At 44.8% G+C, this 21,240-nt stretch overlaps 1 protein-coding gene across 10 annotated transcripts in view; it reads left to right on the top strand.

Annotated features, from left to right (window-relative positions):
• Window positions 1-21,240, top strand: part of trappc13 (trafficking protein particle complex subunit 13) — a 148,953-nt gene that overhangs the window by 17,997 nt on the left and 109,716 nt on the right. For 8 of the 10 annotated variants that reach the window (XM_072496923.1, XM_072496919.1, XM_072496918.1 and 5 more), the window contains exon 2: window positions 18,670-18,738. In XM_072496923.1, coding sequence (XP_072353024.1) covers window positions 18,670-18,738 — 69 coding nt within the window. Of the gene's footprint in view, window positions 1-7,842; window positions 8,751-8,817; window positions 10,307-18,669; window positions 18,739-21,240 lie in introns of those variants that run through there. The other 2 variants (XM_072496926.1, XM_072496921.1) reach the window with 2 other exon arrangements.

The raw sequence follows: 21,240 nt of genomic DNA, 5'->3' as shown, positions 1-21,240 counted from the left end.
AAACACATATATAGACAAATTCAAAGATGCCAAACAATGCTAGGAATGCGAGCATTAGCAGGTGATTAAATCTTTACAGATCCAGAGATGGGGTAACCCCAGGTTAAAGAGGTGTGAATTGTATCAAGCCAGGACAGTTGGTAGGATTTCGCAGGCCAGATGGTGGGGGATGAATGTAATGCGACATGAATCCAAGGTCCCGGTTTAGGCCGTACTCATGTGTGCGGAACTTGGCTATAAGTTTCTGCTCGGCGATTCTGCGTTGTCGCGGGTCCTGAAGGCCGTCTTGGAGAACGCTTACCCGGAGATCAGAGGCTGAATGCCCTTGACTGCTGAAGTGTTCCCCGACTGGAAGGGAACATTCCTGCCTGGTGATGGTTGCGCGATGTCCGTTCATTCGTTGTCGCAGCGTCTGCATGGTCTCGCCAATGTACCACGCTTCGGGACATCCTTTCCTGCAGCGTATGAGGTAGACAACATTGGCCGAGTCGCACGAGTATGTACCGCGTACCTGGAACTTATTAATGAGTTCCATCCAACCATCAGACTCACCATGGACTACTCTCCAAAATCAGTTGCATTCTTGGACACACTCGTCTCCATCAAGGACGGTCACCTCAGCACTTCGCTTTACCGCAAACCCACAGATAACCTCATGATGCTCCACTTCTCCAGCTTCCACCCTAAACACATTAAAGAAGCCATCCCCTATGGACAAGCGCTCCGTATACACAGGATCTGCTCAGACGAGGAGGAGCGTAACAGACATCTACAGATGTTGAAAGATGCCCTTGTACGAACGGGATATGGCACTCGACTCATCGATCGACAGTTCCAACGCGCCACAGCGAAAAACCGGACCGACCTCTTCAGAAGACAAACATGGGACACAACCGACAGAATACCCTTCGTCGTCCAGTACTTCCCCGGAGCGGAGAAACTACGTCATCTTCTTCACAGCCTTCAACACGTCATTGATGACGATGAACATCTTGCCAAGGTCATCCCCACACCCCCACTACTTGCCTTCAAACAACCGCGCAACCTCAAATGAACCATTGTTTGCAGCAAACTACCCAGTCTTCAGAACAGTGACCACGACACCACACAACCCTGCCATGGCAATCTCTGCAAGACGTGCCAGATCATCGACATGGATACCACTATTACACGTGAGAACACCACCCACCAGGTACGCGGTACACACTCGTGCGACTCGGCCAATGTTGTCTACCTCATACGCTGCAGGAAAGGATGTCCCGAAGCGTGGTACATTGGCGAGACCATGCAGACGCTGCGACAACGAATGAACGGACATCGCGCAACAATCACCAGGCAGGAATGTTCCCTTCCAGTCGGGGAACACTTCAGCAGTCAAGGGCATTCAGCCTCTGATCTCCGGGTAAGCGTTCTCCAAGGCGGCCTTCAGGACCCGCGACAACGCAGAATCGCCGAGCAGAAACTTATAGCCAAGTTCCGCACACATGAGTGCGGCCTCAACCGGGACCTGGGATTCACGTCGCATTACATTCATCCCCCACCATCTGGCCTGCGAAATCCTACCAACTGTCCTGGCTTGATACAATTCACACCTCTTTAACCTGGGGTTACCCCATCTCTGGATCTGTAAAGATTTAATCACCTGCTAATGCTCGCATTCCTAGCATTGTTTGGCATCTTTGAATTTGTCTATATATGTGTTTCTGGAACAGACCTCTGCATTCACCTGAGGAAGGAGCAGCGCTCCGAAAGCTAGTGACATCGAAACAAACCTGTTGGACTTTAACCTGGTGTTGTAAGACTTCGTACTATAAATATCAAAGCCAAAGGTCCAGCAATCTCTTCCCTGGCCTCCCAGAGAATCCTAGGATAAATCCCATCAGGCCCCGGGGACTTATCTATTTTCAGCCTGTCCAGAATTGCCAACACCTCTTCCCTACGTACCTCAATGCCATCTATTCTAATAGCCTGGGTCTCAGCATTCTCCTCCACAACATTATCTTTTTCCAGAGTGAATACTGACAAAATATTCATTTAGTATCTCTCCTATCTCTTCAGACTCCACGCACAACTTCCCATCCCTGTCCTTGACTGGTCCTACTCTTTCCCTAGTCATTCGCTTATTCCTGACATACCTATAGAAAGCTTTTGGGTTTTCCTTGATCCTACCTGCCAAATACTTCTCATGTCCCCTCCTTGCTCGTCTTAGCTCTCTCTTTAGATCCTTCCTCGCTACCTTGTAACTATCCATCGCCCCAACTGAAACTTCACACCTCATCTTCACATAGGCCTCCTTCTTCCTCTTAACAAGAGATTCCACTTCTTTGGTAAACCACGGTTCCCTCGCTCTACGCCTTCCTCCCTGCCTGACCGGTACATACTTTTCAAGAACACGCAGTAGCTGATCCTTGAACCAGCTCCACTTATCCAGTGTGCCCAACACTTGCAGCCTACTTCTCCACCTTATCCCCCCAAGTCACGTCTAATGGCATCATAATCGCCCTTCCCCCAGCTATAACTCTTGCCCTGCGGTGTATACTTATCCCTTTCCATCATTAACGTAAACGTCACCGAATTGTGGTCACTGTCCCCAAAGTGCTCTCCTACCTCCAAATCCAACACCTGGCCTGGTTCATTACCCAAAACCAAATCCAACGTGGCCACGCCTCTTGTTGGCCTGTCAACATATTGTGTCAGGAAACCCTCCTGCACACACTGTACAAAAAACGACCCATCTAATGTACTCGAACTATATCTTTTCCAGTCAATATTTGGAAAGTTAAAGTCTCCCATAATAACTACCCTGTTACTTTCGCTCTTATCCAGGATCATCCTCGCCATCCTTTCCTCTACATCCCTCGAACTATTTGGAGGCCTATAGAAAACTCCCAACAGGGTGACCTCTCCTTTCCTGTTTCTAACCTCAGCCCATACTACCTCGGAAGATGAGTCCCCATCTAGCATCCTCTCCGCCACCGTAATACTGCTCTTGACTAGCAGCGCCACACCTCCCCCTCTTTTGCCTCCTTCTCTGAGCTTACTAAAACACCTAAACCCCGGAACCTGCAACATCCATTCCTGTCCCTGCTCTATCCATGTCTCCGAAATGGCCGCAACATCGAAGTCCCAGGTACCAACCCATGCTGCCAGTTCCCCTACCTTATTTCGTATACTCGTGGCATTGAAATAGACACACTTCAAACCACCTACCTGAACACTGGCCCCCTCCTGCGACGTCAAATCTGTGCTCCTGACCTCTATACTCTCATTCTCCCTTACCCATAAACTACAATCCAGGTTGGACGGGGTTACTGGGTTATGGGGATGGGGTGGAGGTGTTGACCTTGGGTAGGCTGCTCTTTCCAAGAGCCGGTGCAGACTCGATGGGCCGAATGGCCTCCTTCTGCACTGTAAATTCTATGATAATCTATGATGATCTGAGTGGACTGAAGGCGGACGTGGTAATGTTGCAGGAGACGCACCTTAGAGTAGCTGACCAGATTAGATTGAGGAAAGGCTGGGTCAGTCAGGTCTTTCACTTGGGACTGGATTCAAAGACTGGAGGGGTCACGATCCTGGTCAATAAGCGGGTGGTGGTTGAGGTGGATAGAATAGTCTCGGATGTGGGAGGTCGGTACATTATGGTCAGTGGGAAACTGGAGTGGGTGCAGGTGGTATTAGTAAATGTGTATGCGCCAAATTGGGATGATGTGGAGTTCATAAAGAGGATGCTGGGGAAGATAACGGACCTGGATTCGCACAAGCTGGTCATGGGAGGGGACATCAACACAATTATCGACCCTGGCTTAGACCGGTCAAGCACAAAACGGACAGGGTGCCAGCAATAGCAAAGGAACTAAAAGGGTTCATGGAACAGATGGCCGGGGGGGGGGGCGGATCCATGGAGATTTGGGCAGCCGAGGGTGAAGGAGTTATCCTACTCACACGTGCACAAAGTGTACTCCCGGATTGATTTCTTTATTCTGAGCAGGGCTTTACTGATGGGGGTGGTGGACACTGGGTACTCGGCGATCACAATCTCAGACCATGCTCTGCAGTGGGCTGACCTGCAGGTTAGTAAAGACAGTAACCAGTGCCCGCACTGGAGGTTAGATGTGGGACTTTTGGCTGACGAAGGGGTGTGCAAGCGGCTGAGGAATTGTATTCAGAGCTACCTGCAAGTCAACGACACGGGGGAAATTTCAGCAGCGGTGGCCTGGGAAGCACTGAAGGCGGTGATTAGAGGGGAGCTGATCTCGATACGGGCCCACAGGGAGAAGGAGGACAGGGCAGAGTCGGACCGACTGGTAAAGGAGATACTTCCTATCGATCTGTAGTATGCGGTGACCCCAGAGGCAGGGCTTTTAAGAGAATGGTGGAGGCTACAGGCAGAGTTCGGCTTGTTAACCACAGGGAGCGGGTGGAGCAGCTGAGAAAGGCGAGGGGGGCGATCTATGAGCATGAAGGCTAGCAGAATGCTTGCACAGCAGCTTAGAAAGAGGGAGGCAGCCAGGGATATAGGGAAAATAAATAACGGAGATGGGAACCTGGTTGGAGATTTAGCAGGGGTGAATAAGGCGTTTAGGGATTTTTACAGTAGACTGTATGGGTCAGAACCCCCTACGGGGCTGGAGGGGATGAAGCACTTCTTAGGTGGGCTGAATTTCCCAAAGGTGGACGGGCAGGGAGCTGGTAGAAGGGCTGGGGTAGAAGGGCTGGGGGGGGGGCTATCGGGTTGGAAGAGATTGGGGAGGGTCTGAAGGCAATGCAGTCGGGTAAAGCCCCGGGGTCAGTTGGGTACCCAGTGAAGTTCTATAAAAAGTTCTCTGGGATATTGGGACCGGTGTTGATGAGGATGTTCAATGAGGCAAGGGAGAGAAGGGTGCTACAAGGAAGAGAGGGCGAGAGGTTTCGCTGATCCTGAAGCGGGACAAGAACCCAGAGCTGTGTGAGTCCTACAGGCCGTTATCCTTGTTGAATGTGGGCGCCAAACTGCTGTCCAAAATTTTGTCCTCCAGGATTGAGGATTGTGTTCCGGACGTCATTGGGGAGGACCAGACGGGGTTTGTTAAGGGTAGGCAGTTGGTGGCCAATATAAGAAGGCTATTAAACCCGTAACAGCCTCCCCGAACAGGCGCCGGAATGTGGCGACTAGGAGCTTTTCACAGTAACTTCATTTGAAGCCTACTTGTGACAATAAGCGATTTTCATTCATTTCATTTCATTTTCATGATGCCCCCGGAAGGTAGGAAGCTGGAGGTAGTGGTCGCAATGGACGCAGAGAAGGCTTTTAATTAGGTAGAATGGGAATATCTGTGGGAGATACTGGGACGGTTCGGATTTGGGAGGGGCTTTACTGACTGGGTCAGGTTGCTGTATCAGGCTCCTGTGGCAAGCGTACGGACGAATAGGACAACATCGGACTGCTTTAGACTGCACCGGGGGATGAGACAGGGAGGCCGCTCTCCCCACTGTTGTTCTTGCTAGGTATAGAGCCGCTGGCAATTGCTCTGAGAGCTTCAAGGGGCTGGTCGGTGGGGGAAGAGCACAGAGTCTCGCTTTATGCAGACGACCTGCTTCTGTATGTATCGGACCCAATAGAGGGGAAGGAAGAAATCATGACGATTCTAGGGGAATTTGGCCGGTTTTTGGGGTATAAGCTAAATATGGGGAAAAGTGTGATGTTTGTGGTCCAGGCGTGGGGACAGGAGAGGCGATTGGGGGAGCTACCATTAAGATTAGTGGGGGGAAGCTTTAGGTATCTAGGCATCCAAGTGGCGCGGGAATGGGACCGGCTGCATAAATTAAATCTGGCCCGACTAGTAGACCAAATGAAGGATGATTTTGGGAGATGGGATGCGCTCCTGTTGTCGCTGGCTGGGAGGGTGCAGACGGTGAAGATGATGGTCCTCCCGAGATTCCTGTTTGTATTTCAGTGTCTCCCCATTTTTGTTCCGAGGTCCTCTTTTTTTTAAACGGGTCAACAAAGTGATCTCTGGCTTTGTTTGGGTGGGCCAGACCCTGCGAGTAAGGAAGGTAATGCTTGAGCGGAGTCTGGGAGAGGGTGGGCTGGCGCTGCCAAATTTTAGTAACTATTACTGGGTGGCGAATATAGCCATGATCAGGAAGTGGGTGGTGGGGGAGGGTCAGCATGGAAGCGTATGGAGGCTGCTTCATGCAAGGGCACCAGTTTAGGGGCCTTGGTAACTGTGCCTCTGCCGTTCCTGCCGGCACAGTACTCCACCAGCCCCGTGGTGGTGGTGGCGGCCCTGAGAGTCTGGGGGCAATGGAGGAGACGTGTGGGAGCAGAGGGAGCATCGGTCTGGTCCCAAATCTGTAAAATCAGCGGTTTGCCCCGGGAAGTATGGATGGAGGGTTCCGGGTATGGCAGAGAGCAGGGATTCAGAGAATGGGGGCTATGTTTATAGAAGGGAGCTCTCCGAGTATGAGGGCGCTGGAGGAGAAGTTTGGGTTGGCAAGGGGAAACAAATTCAGGTACCTGCAGGTGCGGGACTTCCTACGTAGACAGGTGTCAACCTTCCCACTCCTACCGCCAAGGGGGATTCAGGACAGGGTAATTTTCAGAGGGTGGATGGGAGGGGGGGCGTCTCCGACATTTATAAGGAACATATGGGATCAGAGGAGATGCAGACCGAGGAGCTGAAGCGCAAGTGGGAGGAGGAGCTGGGAGGAGAGATAGAGGATGGTCTGTGGGCGGATACGTTGAGTAGAGTTAACGCGTCCACAACATGTGCCAGGCTCAGCCTGATACAATTCAAGGTTGTTCAACAGGCTCACATGACAGTGGCCCTGATGAGCAGATTCGTTGGGGTGGAAGACAAGTGTGCAAAGTGTGCGGGAGGACCAGCGAATCATGTCCACCTGTTTTGGGTATGTCCGAAGCTTGGGGGATTTTGGCAGGGGTTTGCATGTCCACAGTGTTAAAAACAAGGGTAGCATCGAGTCCAGAGGTGGCGATTTTCAGGGTGTCAGTAGACCCCGGAATCCAGGAGGAGAAAGAGGTAGACGTTCTGGCCTTTGCTTCCCTGGTAGCCCGGAGATGGATACTATTAGCTTGGAGAGACTCAAAGCCCCCAAAATCTGAGGCCTGGCTATCGGACATGGCTAGCCTTCTCTGTTTGAAGAAAATCAAGTTCGCCTTGAGAGGGTCAATGTTAGGGTTCGCCCGGAGGTGGCAACCGTTCGTCGACTTCTTTGCGGAAAATTAATCATCAGCAGAAGGGGGATGGGGAGGTTAGTTTAGTTTAGAGTAGGGGGTTAATAGAGGTGGGACCTGTAAGGGAGGAGACGTGTTTTGCACTATGTTTATAGATTCATGTACATTGTTTATTTTGTTGTTGTTGTAATACCAAAAATAAGTCAATAAAATGTTTATTAATAAAAATAAAAATGGAGTCAACACCATTCGGAAACATCCCTAATTTACAAACCAAGCTAAAACAAAAACACAGCAGTGGAACTTGCTTTAAATGCGGGATACTGGTCCTGCACTGGGCTACCAGCTCGGATTCTGTGTTCAAGCCTTTGGAATGCGATTGCAGACTATGCACTTCGACTGATGCGAAAGAACTACCACAGAACCAATGCTGTCATCTAATGCTTTCTTGTTTTATCTCCTGTAAATAGGGTATGACATTTGATAGTTTTACATCGGTTCTGCAGAGGGCAGAATTAGGTTGGGAATTTGTGTGCATGCAGATCTGAAATGGAGAAATGTCAGTGTTTGAAGCAAAATACCAAGATAAATTTTAAAAAGCTGCATTGCTGTTTTTAGTTGAAGAATTGCTTTTAAAACAAATTTAATGACATTTATTTCTGCAGGGTAGTGCCTTCTGATGGACTGCTGCGTCCCAATATTGTGCTACTTTTAAACTGTTGAAGGAAGCACAGTCAGTGACAAATCACTTCATTCTGAATGACTTATAGATTTGCAATTATGACATTATTTCGGAAAAGGCCTCCCTAATATTCATTGACCTCCAGGGATTCAGGCTGAGACAGCTGCTTGTTGCCCAGAATCATCATTTATATGGAGTTAGTGGTACATTATAGACCTAATCAAGACTGTTCTGCTGATGTACTGAAAATTGCAAAAAGATTGCTGGAAGACTTCCCCCAAAGAACTTCACAAAGGTTCATGCCGTTGGTTCCAAATAATCTACAAAGTTTACCAGTGAAGCCTCAGAAATGTCCACCAACTATTTCAAATGAAGAAGCAAAAAGAATTGAAAAATATTTGGTTGAATTAGCATTCAAAACAGAAACTCAAAATTATGATTGCACGGAGGATCTTCTGGAATTTTCTGCAAATCTGCAGAGGGTTGGTCCTCTTACTTGGGTGGCTACTGCGGAATTGCTTCCGAAAATGACACATTTATGCTGTGAAGTTACAAATGAGGACTATAAATCAGAACGGTCTTGGAGTATTGCAGGATACAGCAGAATAAAGGGACCAAGCACTTTGGCAATCAGTCAAAGACTTCAAATGATCAAAGAAAAGCTCCAGTTGCATTCTTTTCAAAGGGCAAAGTGGGTCATTGATCAACCCAATTGCAGTGCTCGGCACCTGGACGAGATCTGGGCAAAACTGAACAGTGTTATCAAACATGGTGACCTTCCTGGTTGTAATGCCAAAATACATAGACATCTTGGTCAAATATGGGTTTTTTGTGATATTGTGTGCTGTGAATATGTTGGTCATCTGATTAAACAAATATTAAATCTTGTAGGCAAAATCAGCTTATTTGTACATAGACATGGTTTAATTTATAAATTGTAACTATGTAAAGTGTCACTTCAGAAGTAAAACAATATTGACATGTATGCCTTCCTTGTTATTGTCTCTGGACCTTAAACAATATAGATTTATATGTAATTTTGATAAATAAGCAGGTTGTCTTTCATAACCACTGATCGGTAAATTCTTCAGCATATACTTGGGTTTCAGCCATGGCTCGGGTTGAACTCTCATCTGAGACAGAAGGTTGTCCAAGTCCCACTTCAGATATTTGAGCACAAAATCTAGACCAACACCTCAGTGCAGTACTGAGGGTGTGCTGCCCTGGTGAGAGTGCTGTTTTTTTTTTTTTGATGAGATGTTGAACCACCTGGGGAAGATTCCGTGGCACTGTGAAGGAAAAATGGAGACTTCTCTCCTGTGTTGTGACCACTTTCATTCCTCCGTTAACATCAGGTGAAAACAGATACCACCTTGCTGTTTTGTAGCACCTTCCTGTACAAAATATTTCCTGCATGTTTATAAAAGTGACTACTTCAAAAGTACTTGATTGGCTGTGAAGCGCATAAACATGTCCTGAGGTCATGAAAGGCACTATATAATTGCAATATTTTTTCTTGGTATACATTCTTTTAAGGTGACCTTAAATGGGCTCTTTAGTGTTTCCAGAGATTTTAAAATAAACTTGAATGATAACATCAAAGAATGTGTTTTCTACACTGATCTGCTTGTCCATTGATCTCTGTACTAGCATTTATTTCTACAATAGTGTTTTATGGGGGCTTCACTGCAGTAAATGGTCAGTATGGCATTGTGCCATTCAGAAATGGAAAGTCAAGTTTGATTTCTGATCACTTGAGTTAGATATTTTAGTCAAGACACTCGACATGATCTAGCTGGATTATGCCCTCTTCCTGAGTTGATTTCACTGTTATCATTTGCTGTGTGAGCTCTTGTTTGAAGAGTTGATGCTTTATAGGGGTGCTGTTGCTGTGATATCTTCCAGCATATGAGAAAAGCAAACACAGTGACAGTTGAAGGTATTGTAACCACTTTAAATCCTTCCGCAAAGGAGAGATGTGATTGCTTCATTTAAGTATTCACCTTGGCAACAGAAGATATTTCAATTGTGTTACGATGATGTTAACTGACTAAAGCATCTGTAACAAAACCAGTGCAGTTTCTGCTTTACATGGCTATGTAACTAAAAATTCACAAGTATGAATTGGAGGGTGGGGATTTTTATCTCCAGTTTTAACATTCCAGTTTAAATAACGTTTTAAGCAAAATATAGCATTTAATGACAATTGTACTTCTCTGAAAATGAGTTGATCTGAACTTAAAGATTGCGGATTAGGTTCTCTGCACTGAAATCGTTGGCATGTCAGAGTACTCCTGATGGTCGCTTTCTGTGACAGGCACAAATAAATGATAATCCACTAAATCTGACAAGCGTAACTGGAAAATTTCAGCTGGCCAGTAAGATGGGTCATCCAGATGATGTAGACCTTGTGAACTGCAGTGCCATTCCATGGTAAAAAGTGCTTTGTAGGTACAGCAATATATTATAATTCTTTCAATTTGTAGCAAGGGAGAGGAGAGGAGATAAAGCAAAATTGTAATTGAGATAAGTACATATACAAATAAAATCTGTAAGGTTTAATCTCGCATGGATCATGATTTGTATGCAAATACACTGGAAATAAATATTTAAAGGGCTTAAAGTGTATTTGTCTTTATTAACTTGAATTTAGAAGCAGTGCATAATGTTGAACTGTCAGATTTCATGTATTCATTTTTAAAAATCTGCATGGACTCACATTATTACGGAACATAAGACAGAGCTCTGAGTTTTAAATTAATTCTTCCCGTATACATTTTCTGGGTCAAGTGGGTTGCTTATTAACTTGCCACCGCTCAAGTCCCTGAACGATAATGCTGTTCTATCCACCATAAATTTGAAGGATAAGGAATAGCAGCTTCACATAGTGCATAATTTATGACCACATGAGGTTGCATTCTTAAAATCTACAGATTTCAATGCTTCATATCTGCCCAGTTTTCTTCCTAGTGGGTTATTAATGGGAAAGTTTTTCTTTTGCCATAATTAAACATTTTGTTTCAATTGTTTGTGCCAAACCAGCTTAATGATTACATTCTTCATCCACTTTTCTCTACATTTTGGGAAAGATATTGGACGCACTGCAAGCTACCACTTCCCTAATTGATTTTTGCATGTGGTTTATGAAGTCAATTGTTCACTGTGGCAGACAAAAATTCCTACATTTGAAATAATAGTAGGTTTTATGTGTTCAGATGATCCTCTTGCACCATACTTTAATTGATAGTGCAACTCCAAATCACAGCATTGCATTTTCTCAAGATAGCCCTATGCTTCACACACATAAGGACTGATACCACAATGTTATAGATTACATAGATTACATAGATTACATAGAACATACAGTGCAGAAGGAGGCCATTCGGCCCATCGAGTCTGCACCGACCCACATTAATCCCTCACTTCCACCTTATCCCCGCAACCCAATAACCCCTCCCAACCTTTATGGACACTACGGGTAATTTAGCATGGCCAATCCACCTAACCTGCACGTCTTTGGACTGTGGGAGGAAACCGGAGCACCCGGAGGAAACCCACGCGGACACGGGGAGAACGTGCAAACTCCGCACAGACAGTGACCCAGCGGGGAATCGAACCTGGGACCCTGGCGCTGTGAAGCCACAGTGATAATCACTTGTGCTACCGTGCTGCCCACTATTACATGAGATTTAAAAAACAAAAACAAAATTTAAATGCCCAATTCATTTTTTTCCCAATTTAAGGGGCAATTTAGCACGGCCAATCCACCTACCCCGAACTTCTTTGGGTTGTAGGGGTGAGACCCTCGCAAACACGGGGAGAATGTGCAAACTCCACACGGACAGTGACCCGGGGTCGGGATCGAAGCTAAGGAAATTAAGTTGAAGAGGGCGCAGGCTGTAAAGAGATATGGGCAGATGGAATATCATGTGGGGAAATGTGAGGTGATGCACTTGGGTTGTAAGAACACAAAAATAGAATGCTTTTTTAAAAGATGCGGAACTTGTAAATGTTTGTTCAGAGAGACTTGGGTATTTTTGCAAAAGGAACTCATTTGCACAAGGAACTCAAAAGTTTGCATGCAGGTACAGCAAGCAATTGGGAAGACAATAACATGTTGGCTTTTTTGGCAAGGGGATTGGGGTACAAGAACAAATAAACCTTGCTGTAATTATGCGGGGCTTTGGTGAGATCACAATTTTGGTTTAAGGAAGGATATACCTGTGTTGGAGGCAGTACAGCCAAGGTTCACTAAGTTAATCCCTGGAATGAGGGGATGTCCTCTGATAAGAGGCTGGGTAAATTGGGTTAATATGTCCTTCGGTTTAGAAGAATGAGTGGTGACCTTCGTGAAAGATTCAAGCTTCTGAAAGGGGTTGATGGGGTAGACACAGATTGCTTCCCTGAACTGGGCAATTTAGAACCAGGGATTATAGTCTTGTTAGAGAACCCCAATGTGTATCATGGAGTTCACCTGATCCACAACTTTTAATAGATTGGGGTATTGGGAGCACATGGCCCACTCTACAGGTGTGGTACAGCAGAAATGGTAAAGTATTTTTTAAAGCAAAACAATGTTTCTTCTATAAACTCAAGTGAATCTTTTTAAAACATACAGTGAACATCTTGGCAACCATTAATTCAAATACAACCCCCAAAGAATACAACACTAAGTAATCCTTAAGCTGTCCTTTTAACATCCATAAGACTTTTAAAAAACCTTTAAACAGGAGCACATCAGCTTAAAGTCACTACTGAGAGCAGTTATTAGTTTTAAATCACCAAAGGATCGATTTACAGTCTTTAGATTACAGAGAGATAGACTAATACCCCTTCTGGCTGTGACTGCAGCTATCCAGCTCTGAAAACGAAACTAAAACACACCCTGCAACAAACAGCCTAAAACGAAAGTAAAAAGCTGACAGACAGCCCAGCTCCACCCACTCTCTGGCATCACTGCAGTAATAAACACCCATTTCTTAAAGGTACACTCACTACAGATATTTATATACACACCCATTTATAAACACTCACTTCTTAAACGTACATTTCTTAAACACCCATTTCTTAAAGGTACTCACATGACAGTCTTAAGGGTGAGAGAGGGTTATCATTTAGCAGTGAAAGTAGAAACTTCTTCACTCTAGGCTGTAAATGTTTCAAATTTCCTATCCCAGTTGGTTGTGGATATTCCATTGTTGACTATATTTGCGGCTGGAATCGGTAAAATTTCGGTTTCTCAGGGAATCTAGACATATGGGGAACAGGCATGAAGCTAAAGAGTGTATTGAATGAAGGAGCAGGCTTGATGGGCCATGTGGTCTACTCCTATCTCTTGTGTTATTATGCATGATTCGCCATGACACTGGTCCCACATGGTTCAGGTGAAGACTGTTCAAATGGTCAACAGCTACTTTCATTCTCAATAAGTGAAATTAAATGTTCTGCATTTTTGCAGTAATAATGACTGTTGGGGTGGCACGGTGGCACAGTGGACACACGTTCGACCCCGGTCCCGGGTCACTGTCCGTGTGGAATTTGCACATTCTCCCCGTGTCTGCATGGGTCTCACCCCCACAACCCAAAGATCAGCAGGTTAGGTGGATTGACCATGCTAAATTGCTCCTTAATTTGAAAACAAAAAGAATTGGGTACTCACTCATTTAAAAAAAATAATGACTGTCAATGATCGCTGTCATTACTCTTCTGAAACTGACAGTAGGCTCCATAATCTACAAATACATAGTTAAAAGACCGAAATCTCCACAGGGTGTCTTATTGGTGTACCCTAGTCCTGTCTCAAGCCTGAAATCTAAAAATTACTGAGCTCATGGAAAATTGCTCATGGTCTCGAAAAGCCTTGAAAATGCACATATGTTTAACAAAGTACTAAGTTTATAATTACTACTGAAAAATCTCTGACCGTGGAAAATTTATTTTATAATTGTGAAATGTAAAATTTCTCAAATTTCATATTTTAAAATGTTTATAAATTTTGATGTTGATTTCCACCTTGAAAAAATGAAAATCGCTTATTGTCACAAGTAGGCTTCAAATAAAGTTACTGTGAAAAGCCCCTAGTCGCCACATTCTGGCGCCTGTTTGGGGAGGCTGGTACGGGAATTGAACCGTGCTGCTAGCCTGCCTTGGTCTGCTTTCAAAGCCAGCGATTCAGCCATGTGCTAAACCAGCCCCTGAAAGCACTTTGTATGTCCTATTTTAATTTTTTTCAGTCTCTTAAAAATGTAATTAAAATTGAAGGATCATCTATGAATTTTACTCTCTGGTTTTCTGTCTGAGAGAATACTTCAGGCTTAATAATAATAATATCTTTATTAGTGTCACAAGTAGGTTTACATTAACACTGCAATGAAGTTACTGTGAAAATCCCCTAGTTGCCACACTCCGGCACCTGTTTGGGTACACGGAGGGAAAATTCAGAATGTCCAATTCAAAGAACAAACAAAGAACAAAGAAATGTACAGCACAGGAACAGGCCCTTCGGCCCTCCAAGCCCGTGCCGACCATACTGCCCGACTAAACTACAATCTTCTACACTTCCTGGGTCCGTATCCTTCTATTCCCATCCTATTCATATATTTGTCAAGATGCCCCTTAAATGTCCCTATCGTCCCTGCTTCCACTACCTCCTCCGGTAGCGAGTTCCAGGCACCCACTACCCTCTGCGTAAAAAACTTGCCTCGTACATCTACTCTAAACCTTGCCCCTCTCACCTTAAACCTATGCCCCCTAGTAATTGACCCCTCTACCCTGGGGAAAAGCCTCTGACTATCCACTCTGTCTATGCCCCTCATAATTTTGTATACCTCTATCAGGTCGCCCCTCAACCTCCTTCGTTCCAGTGAGAACAAACCGAGTTTATTCAATCGCTCCTCATAGCTTATGCCCTCCATACCAGGCAACATTCTGGTAAATCTCTTCTGCACCCTCTCTAAAGCCTCCACATCCTTCTGGTAGTGTGGCGACCAGAATTGAACACTATACTCCAAGTGTGGCCTAACTAAGGTTCTATACAGCTGCAACATGACTTGCCAATTCTTATACTCAATGCCCCGGCCAATGAAGGCAAGCATGCCGTATGCCTTCTTGACTACCTTCTCCACCTGTGTTGCCCCTTTCAATGACCTGTGGACCTGTACTCCTAGATCTCTTTGACTTTCAATACTCTTGAGGGTTCTACCATTCACTGTATATTCCCTACCTGCATTAGCCCTTCCAAAATGCATTACCTCACATTTGTCCGGATTAAACTCCATCTGCCATCTCTCCGCCCAAGTCTCCAGACAATCTAAATCCTGCTGTATCCTCAGACAGTCCTCATCGCTATCCGCAATTCCACCAACCTTTGTGTCGTCTGCAAACTTACTAATCAGACCAGTTACATTTTCCTCCAAATCATTTATATATACTACAAACAGCAAAGGTCCCAACACTGATCCCTGTGGAACACCACTGGTCACAGCCCTCCAATTAGAAAAGCATCCCTCCATTGCTACCCTTTGCCTTCTATGGCCTAGCCAGTTCTGTATCCACCTTGCCAGTTCACCCCTGATCCCGTGTGACTTCACCTTTTGTACTAGTCTACCATGAGGGACCTTGTCAAAGGCCTTACTGAAGTCCATATAGACAACATCTACTGCCCTACCTGCATCAATCATCTCAGTGACCTCCTCGAAAAACTCTATCAAGTTAGTGAGACACGACCTCCCCTTCACAAAACCGTGCTGCCTCTCACTAATACGTCCATTTGCTTCCAAATGGGAGTAGATCCTGTCTCGAAGAATTCTCTCCAGTAATTTCCCTACCACTGAAGTAAGGCTCACCGGCCTGTAGTTCCCGGGATTATCCTTGCTACCCTTCTTAAACAGAGGAACAACATTGGCTATTCTCCAGTCCTCCGGGACATCCCCTGAAGACAGCGAGGATCCAAAGATTTCTGTCAAGGCCTCAGCAATTTCCTCTCCAGCCTCCTTCAGTATTCTGGGGTAGATCCCATCAGGCCCTGGGGACTTATCTACCTTAATATTTTTTAAGACACCCAATACCTTGTCTTTTTGGATCACAATGTGACCCAGGCTATCTACACCCCCTTCTCCAGACTGCTAGATCTTTATGGACAGCTTTCTTTGTGGTCAAAGTGTTGAGTGCTGCCACTTTTTCCTTGACAGCAAATTCAAAGTCCATTATCTAGATGAACTTCAGTAACAGCAGAGAGGTATGGTCATCTATGTGGAGTAATTTGATTATTGCACCAATCTAGTCATCAATGTATCCAAACTAGTATATACAAAGTTTTTTTAAAAAGCTGTGTTCGTTACCCAAGTTCCCTGCCCTAGCCAAGGTTACTCATTTAATTAATTTAACTGAATTTGTATGAGTAATGGACAAACTTTCACGTGTATTCGTTATTTTATAATTGCCTTTAAAAGGGAACTGAATACAATTTCTCGTTAATGTATCATTCGGAGGAATCTTTCTCTTAGCTTTGTGTTGGTAGGTTCCTCACTTTTTGCCCTCTTCAGTTTATGTCTTTACCATAAGACCATAAGACATAGGAGCAGAAGTAAGGCCATTCGGCCCATCGAGTCCACTCCACCATTCAATCATGGCTGATTTCAACTCCATTTACCCGCTCTCTCTCCATAGCCCTTAATTCCTCGAGAAATCAAGAATTTATCAACTTCTGTCTTAAAGACACTCAACGTCCCGGCCTCCACCGCCCTCTGTGGCAATGAATTCCACAGACCCACCACTCTCTGGCTGAAGAAATTTCTCCTCATCTCTGTTCTGAAGTGACTCCCTTTTATTCTAAGGCTGTGCCCCCGGGTCCTCGTCTCCCCTGCTAATGGAAACAACTTCCCTACGTCCACCCTATCTAAGCCATTCATCTAAGCCATTCTTTGGTCTACTGCACTATTTTTCCTTCTTTCCTTCTATTTGAGCTGGGTTTTCACAGATGTGGATGGCAAATTGATTAGGAAAGGCAGTATCTATCAGGGCCATGACTGATGTTAAAGATGAGCACATGGGTTGAGCGAGAAATATAATCAGTCACAGGCTGCTTTTTCTGTTCACGAAGAGGTCAGCCAGAGGTGTAAGTTGAGTTTATGAAGGTACAGTAAAGAAGGTGAGACAAAACTTCACAGCATTTTCTGGTTTATAAGATTAACATAATAGGAACAGGAGTAGGTCATTCTGCCCCTTTGAGTCTGCTCCATCATGGAAGATCAGTCATGATTGTATTCAATCTCAATTGCACCTCACTGTACCTTCCCATATCACCGTCATCCTCTTTGTACCCAAAAACGTATCAACCTATGTTTTGAATATAATCAAAGAACGAGTATCCATAGCTCTTTTGGGTAGAGTTCCAAAGATTCACAATCATTTGAGCGAAGACATTTCTCCTCATCTCTGTCCTAATTGGGTGACTCCGAGCTCCTGGTCTAGATTCCCTGGCCAGGGGGAACTCTTAGCATCTACCTTGTCAAGCTGTTAAGAATTTTGCATGTTTCAATAGATCCCCTCTCATTTTTCAATGGCAGCTCTCCGTCTCAATATGACAACGGTTTGCGCTATTGTGATCATCACTGTGTGAGGCTCAGGAACTCCACTGTGACGTGGCAGTGCCTGTTGAGTTTGCTGCAGCTAAAGATGGTGGGATGAGAAGGTGAACAATTAGCTGGCCTCTGTTTTCTCCGGACTCTCTTTTTGGCCATGCTCATTCTTCTAAACCCCAGTGAACATGTATCTAGTCTACTTAATTTCTCTTCCCAGGACAATCCCTTCATCCCAGTCTCCGTTAAACCCGGATCAATGGAGAAAGAGTGAGGGATGCATAACTGGCCACGAATTGGTAAATTATTCTAATTGCAGTTTTGGGCTATCTGGCGCATGAGTACTTCATACTGCACAATGGAGGGTGTCCTTACTGAAGATTTTATTTTCAGTGTGGTGTCACTCCTACTAGTGCTTTTGTAGACAGATGATTGAGGATGTGGCCAAGGTGCTCCATCAGAAAGGTAAAAGTCAGGACAGTTTCCTTTAGAACACTTTATTGAAATTTGAAAACCCATTTGAACAGGAAAGGGGGAAAAGCAGAGAAATGGAAATTTAGTTAATCAAATTTAGCTGTTCATCATTACTGGTATAGTCACGATGGGACAACTTGCAACTGGAGTCTCGTGTAGGCCAAATTGCATGAAGATAGAGCTCCCCCTCTAAAGGACATCAGTAATCCAGTTGGATTTTTACAAAATCCAGCAGCCTTTTGGTCCCATTTAATGATGTCCGCTTTTAACTTTTTTTCCTATGTTTTTCTTAAAACGGAATTCAAGTTCACATATTCACATCTGGGGGTGCGGGGATTTGAAATCACATTCTCGAGATTAGCACCGTGACAGTCAAGTACTGTGACTTCGTATCATTTCTGGAAAATGCGTTTGAAACTTCTGCAGAATTCAATTTTATGAACTGAAAAATGTTCATAATTAACAAAAGATGTGCTGTTTTGATTTTTGTTGGTTAAACCTTTTGAGATATAGTGAAAGCAGTTCACTGATCTGTTAGGATTTAATTAAACGACAAGAACAGGCTCAAGTGGCTGAATGGCCTGCTCTTGGTCCAATGTTCCGTAATCCTCTCTCTTAATATTTTACAGTAATTGATACCGAGTTAAATTGCCTAATATTACTGGTACTGTAGCTAGTGCTGTTTGATTTTTGACAAATGTTTTTGAACTGATCGTTTTGACTCTGTACTATAATTCTTTCCTCATTTCATATTATAGTGATGAGACTAACCAAACCAACGTTGTTTACCAACCTGCCAGTGACTTGTGAAGATAGAGACCTGCCTGGTGAGTTTGGATAATTCTTTAGAATTATTTTAGATAATCAAAAATGTTAACATGCAACACTACACGTCATGAAGCATGATCTAAATCTGAGTGTTAACTGTTAATTGGTTTTTCAGAGTTTAAAAATATTTATTTCTATTCTATGATATGGAAGCATTCCATATGCACAAAATTCTGTTGTCTCCTTGTACTCGAGTCTCCGATACTGCTAGTTTGACCCAAGTGTGTCAAAAACAGGGCCCTTCATATCAAGCCTATTTTACTGGCTTTGCAAAGTTGCTTTTTTTTTGAACATATCAAATAGTACCTCGCATATTCACATCACCCAGAAAGTATCGGGCAAGAATAGAGTAATGTTGTTAATGCCATTTTGTGGTGCATTTTGGAACCATCCATTGTTGCTAAAATCGGTAAGTGTAAAACAGACAGAACAGAAATCTGCTTGCCATGTTTGTTTTTAGGCTGCTGGTTTTGATTGCAGCCATTCTGCTGATACTGGACTCCATTCATGTCCACCGATCATGAGTATTCCACAGGATGTCAATCGAGAGTTTCGAGCCAGAGTTTCAGTTTCCATTTGCTGGGACTGTACAGAGTGGATTTTGAATCTTGCTGCACAAGACAAAGAATCCTCCTATTAAGCTGAGTTCATCGACTCCTTCCTGAACTTCTGCTCTGAAGACCTCCCATCCACGATGTTCTCTCAGTACACTTCTAATAACTCGGGGAGCACGGTGGTGCAGTGGTTAGCACTGCTGCCTCACAGCGCCAGGGACTTGGGTTCAATTCTGGCCTTGGGTGACTGCGTGGAGTTTGCATATTCTCCCCATGTCAGCGTGGGTTTCCTCCAGGTGCACCGGTTTCCTCCCATGATCCCAATATGTGTAGATTAAGTGGAATGGCTGTGCTAAATTGCCCTTAGTGTCCATAGATGTGGGGGTTAGTTGGGGCTACGGGGATAGAGCGGGGAAGTGGGCCGAGGTAGGGTTCTATTTCAGAGGGTCGGTGTACACTCGATGGGCCGAATAATCTCCTCCTGCATTGCAGGAATTCTATGTTTCAAACTCCAAATCCCCTGTGTGAGAAAATGTCCTGTTCTTGAAGTAACCTATTAAGGTTACTTGTTACACCACCTGTGACTGTGGAAGAGTGAAAATGTTTGCAAGTATTCATTTAAACCTCAACAGCTGTTCGCATGCCATCTCCGCACACCTAGATGACTACCTCACCTGTATAACACCCCCACCAATGAGATTAACCCTTTAGTTTGTTGCCTCCCAAAATAACCTAGCTCTCTTTGTGACCTGGAAACAGACTTTCCCAGTCCTAACTATGGGTCAACTGTTACCTCCCATCAGTTTACTCGCTACTGCCTGATCTATGCCATGGCAGCATTCCCACTTTTGTTTTCTTTATTGTTCATGGGATGTGGGCGTTGCTGGCTGGACCAGTATTTATTGCCCATCCCGGAGGCATTTAAGAGTCAACCACATTGCTGTGGGTCTGGAGCCACATATAGGCCAGATCAGGTAAGGATGACAGATATCCTTCCCTAAAGGACGTTAGTGAACCAGATGGGTTTTTACGGCAATCGACAATGGTGTCACAGTCATCATTAGACTTTTACATAGAACATAGAGTGCAGAAGGAGGCCATTCGGCCCATCGAGTCTGCACCGACCCACTTAAGCCCTCACTTCCACCCTATCCTCGTAACCCAAAACCCCTCCTAACCTTTTTGGTCACTAAGGGCAATATGTCATGGCCAATCCACCTAACCTGCACGTCTTTGGACTGTGGAAGGCAACTGGAGCACCCGGAGGAAACCCACGCAGACACGAGGAGAACGTGCAGACTCCACACCACACAGTGACCCAGCGGGGAATCTAATCTGGAACCCTGGCGCTGTGAAGCCACAGTGCTATCCACTTGTGCTACCGTGCTGCCCCTTTAATTCCAGATTTTTGATTGAATTCAAATTTCACCATCTGCCATGGCGGGATTCAAAACCAGGACCCCATAGCATAACTCTGGGTCTCTGGATTACAAGTCCAGCGATAATATCACTTTGCCACTGCCTCCCTGAGTCATTATTTAGTGTTCAATGTTTTGACTGTTTTTATGGGCATAAGCATAATCTTTAGTGTTACAAGTTGGCTTACATTAACACTGCAATGAAGTTACTGTGTTACATGTTCTTATCAAATCCCAGATCTAATGCTCTATATCCTTCAATTATTTTCCCCTCCCTCCCCACCCCCAGCAAGCTACCACCGCACAACTCCTCCTACTGACGGCCATACAGTAAAAATCTCCATCCCAAGCAACATTGCAGGGCCCACTCGCTGTTTTCTGTACTCTGCCTCACTGAGGAGGTCACATTTTCTACCTGAGGCTGCTGTCTGACTTGTTGCCTTCCTCACTTGCACTTATTCACGTGAAAACCATCTAATGACTCCAATACTGACTGTCCAAATCTTCTCTTTTTTTTCTCCCTTCCATG

This window comes from Scyliorhinus torazame, chromosome 3 (assembly GCF_047496885.1).
Source record: "Scyliorhinus torazame isolate Kashiwa2021f chromosome 3, sScyTor2.1, whole genome shotgun sequence".
Classification (NCBI taxonomy): domain Eukaryota; kingdom Metazoa; phylum Chordata; class Chondrichthyes; order Carcharhiniformes; family Scyliorhinidae; genus Scyliorhinus; species Scyliorhinus torazame.
This window is presented reverse-complemented; position numbering and strand designations above follow the sequence as displayed.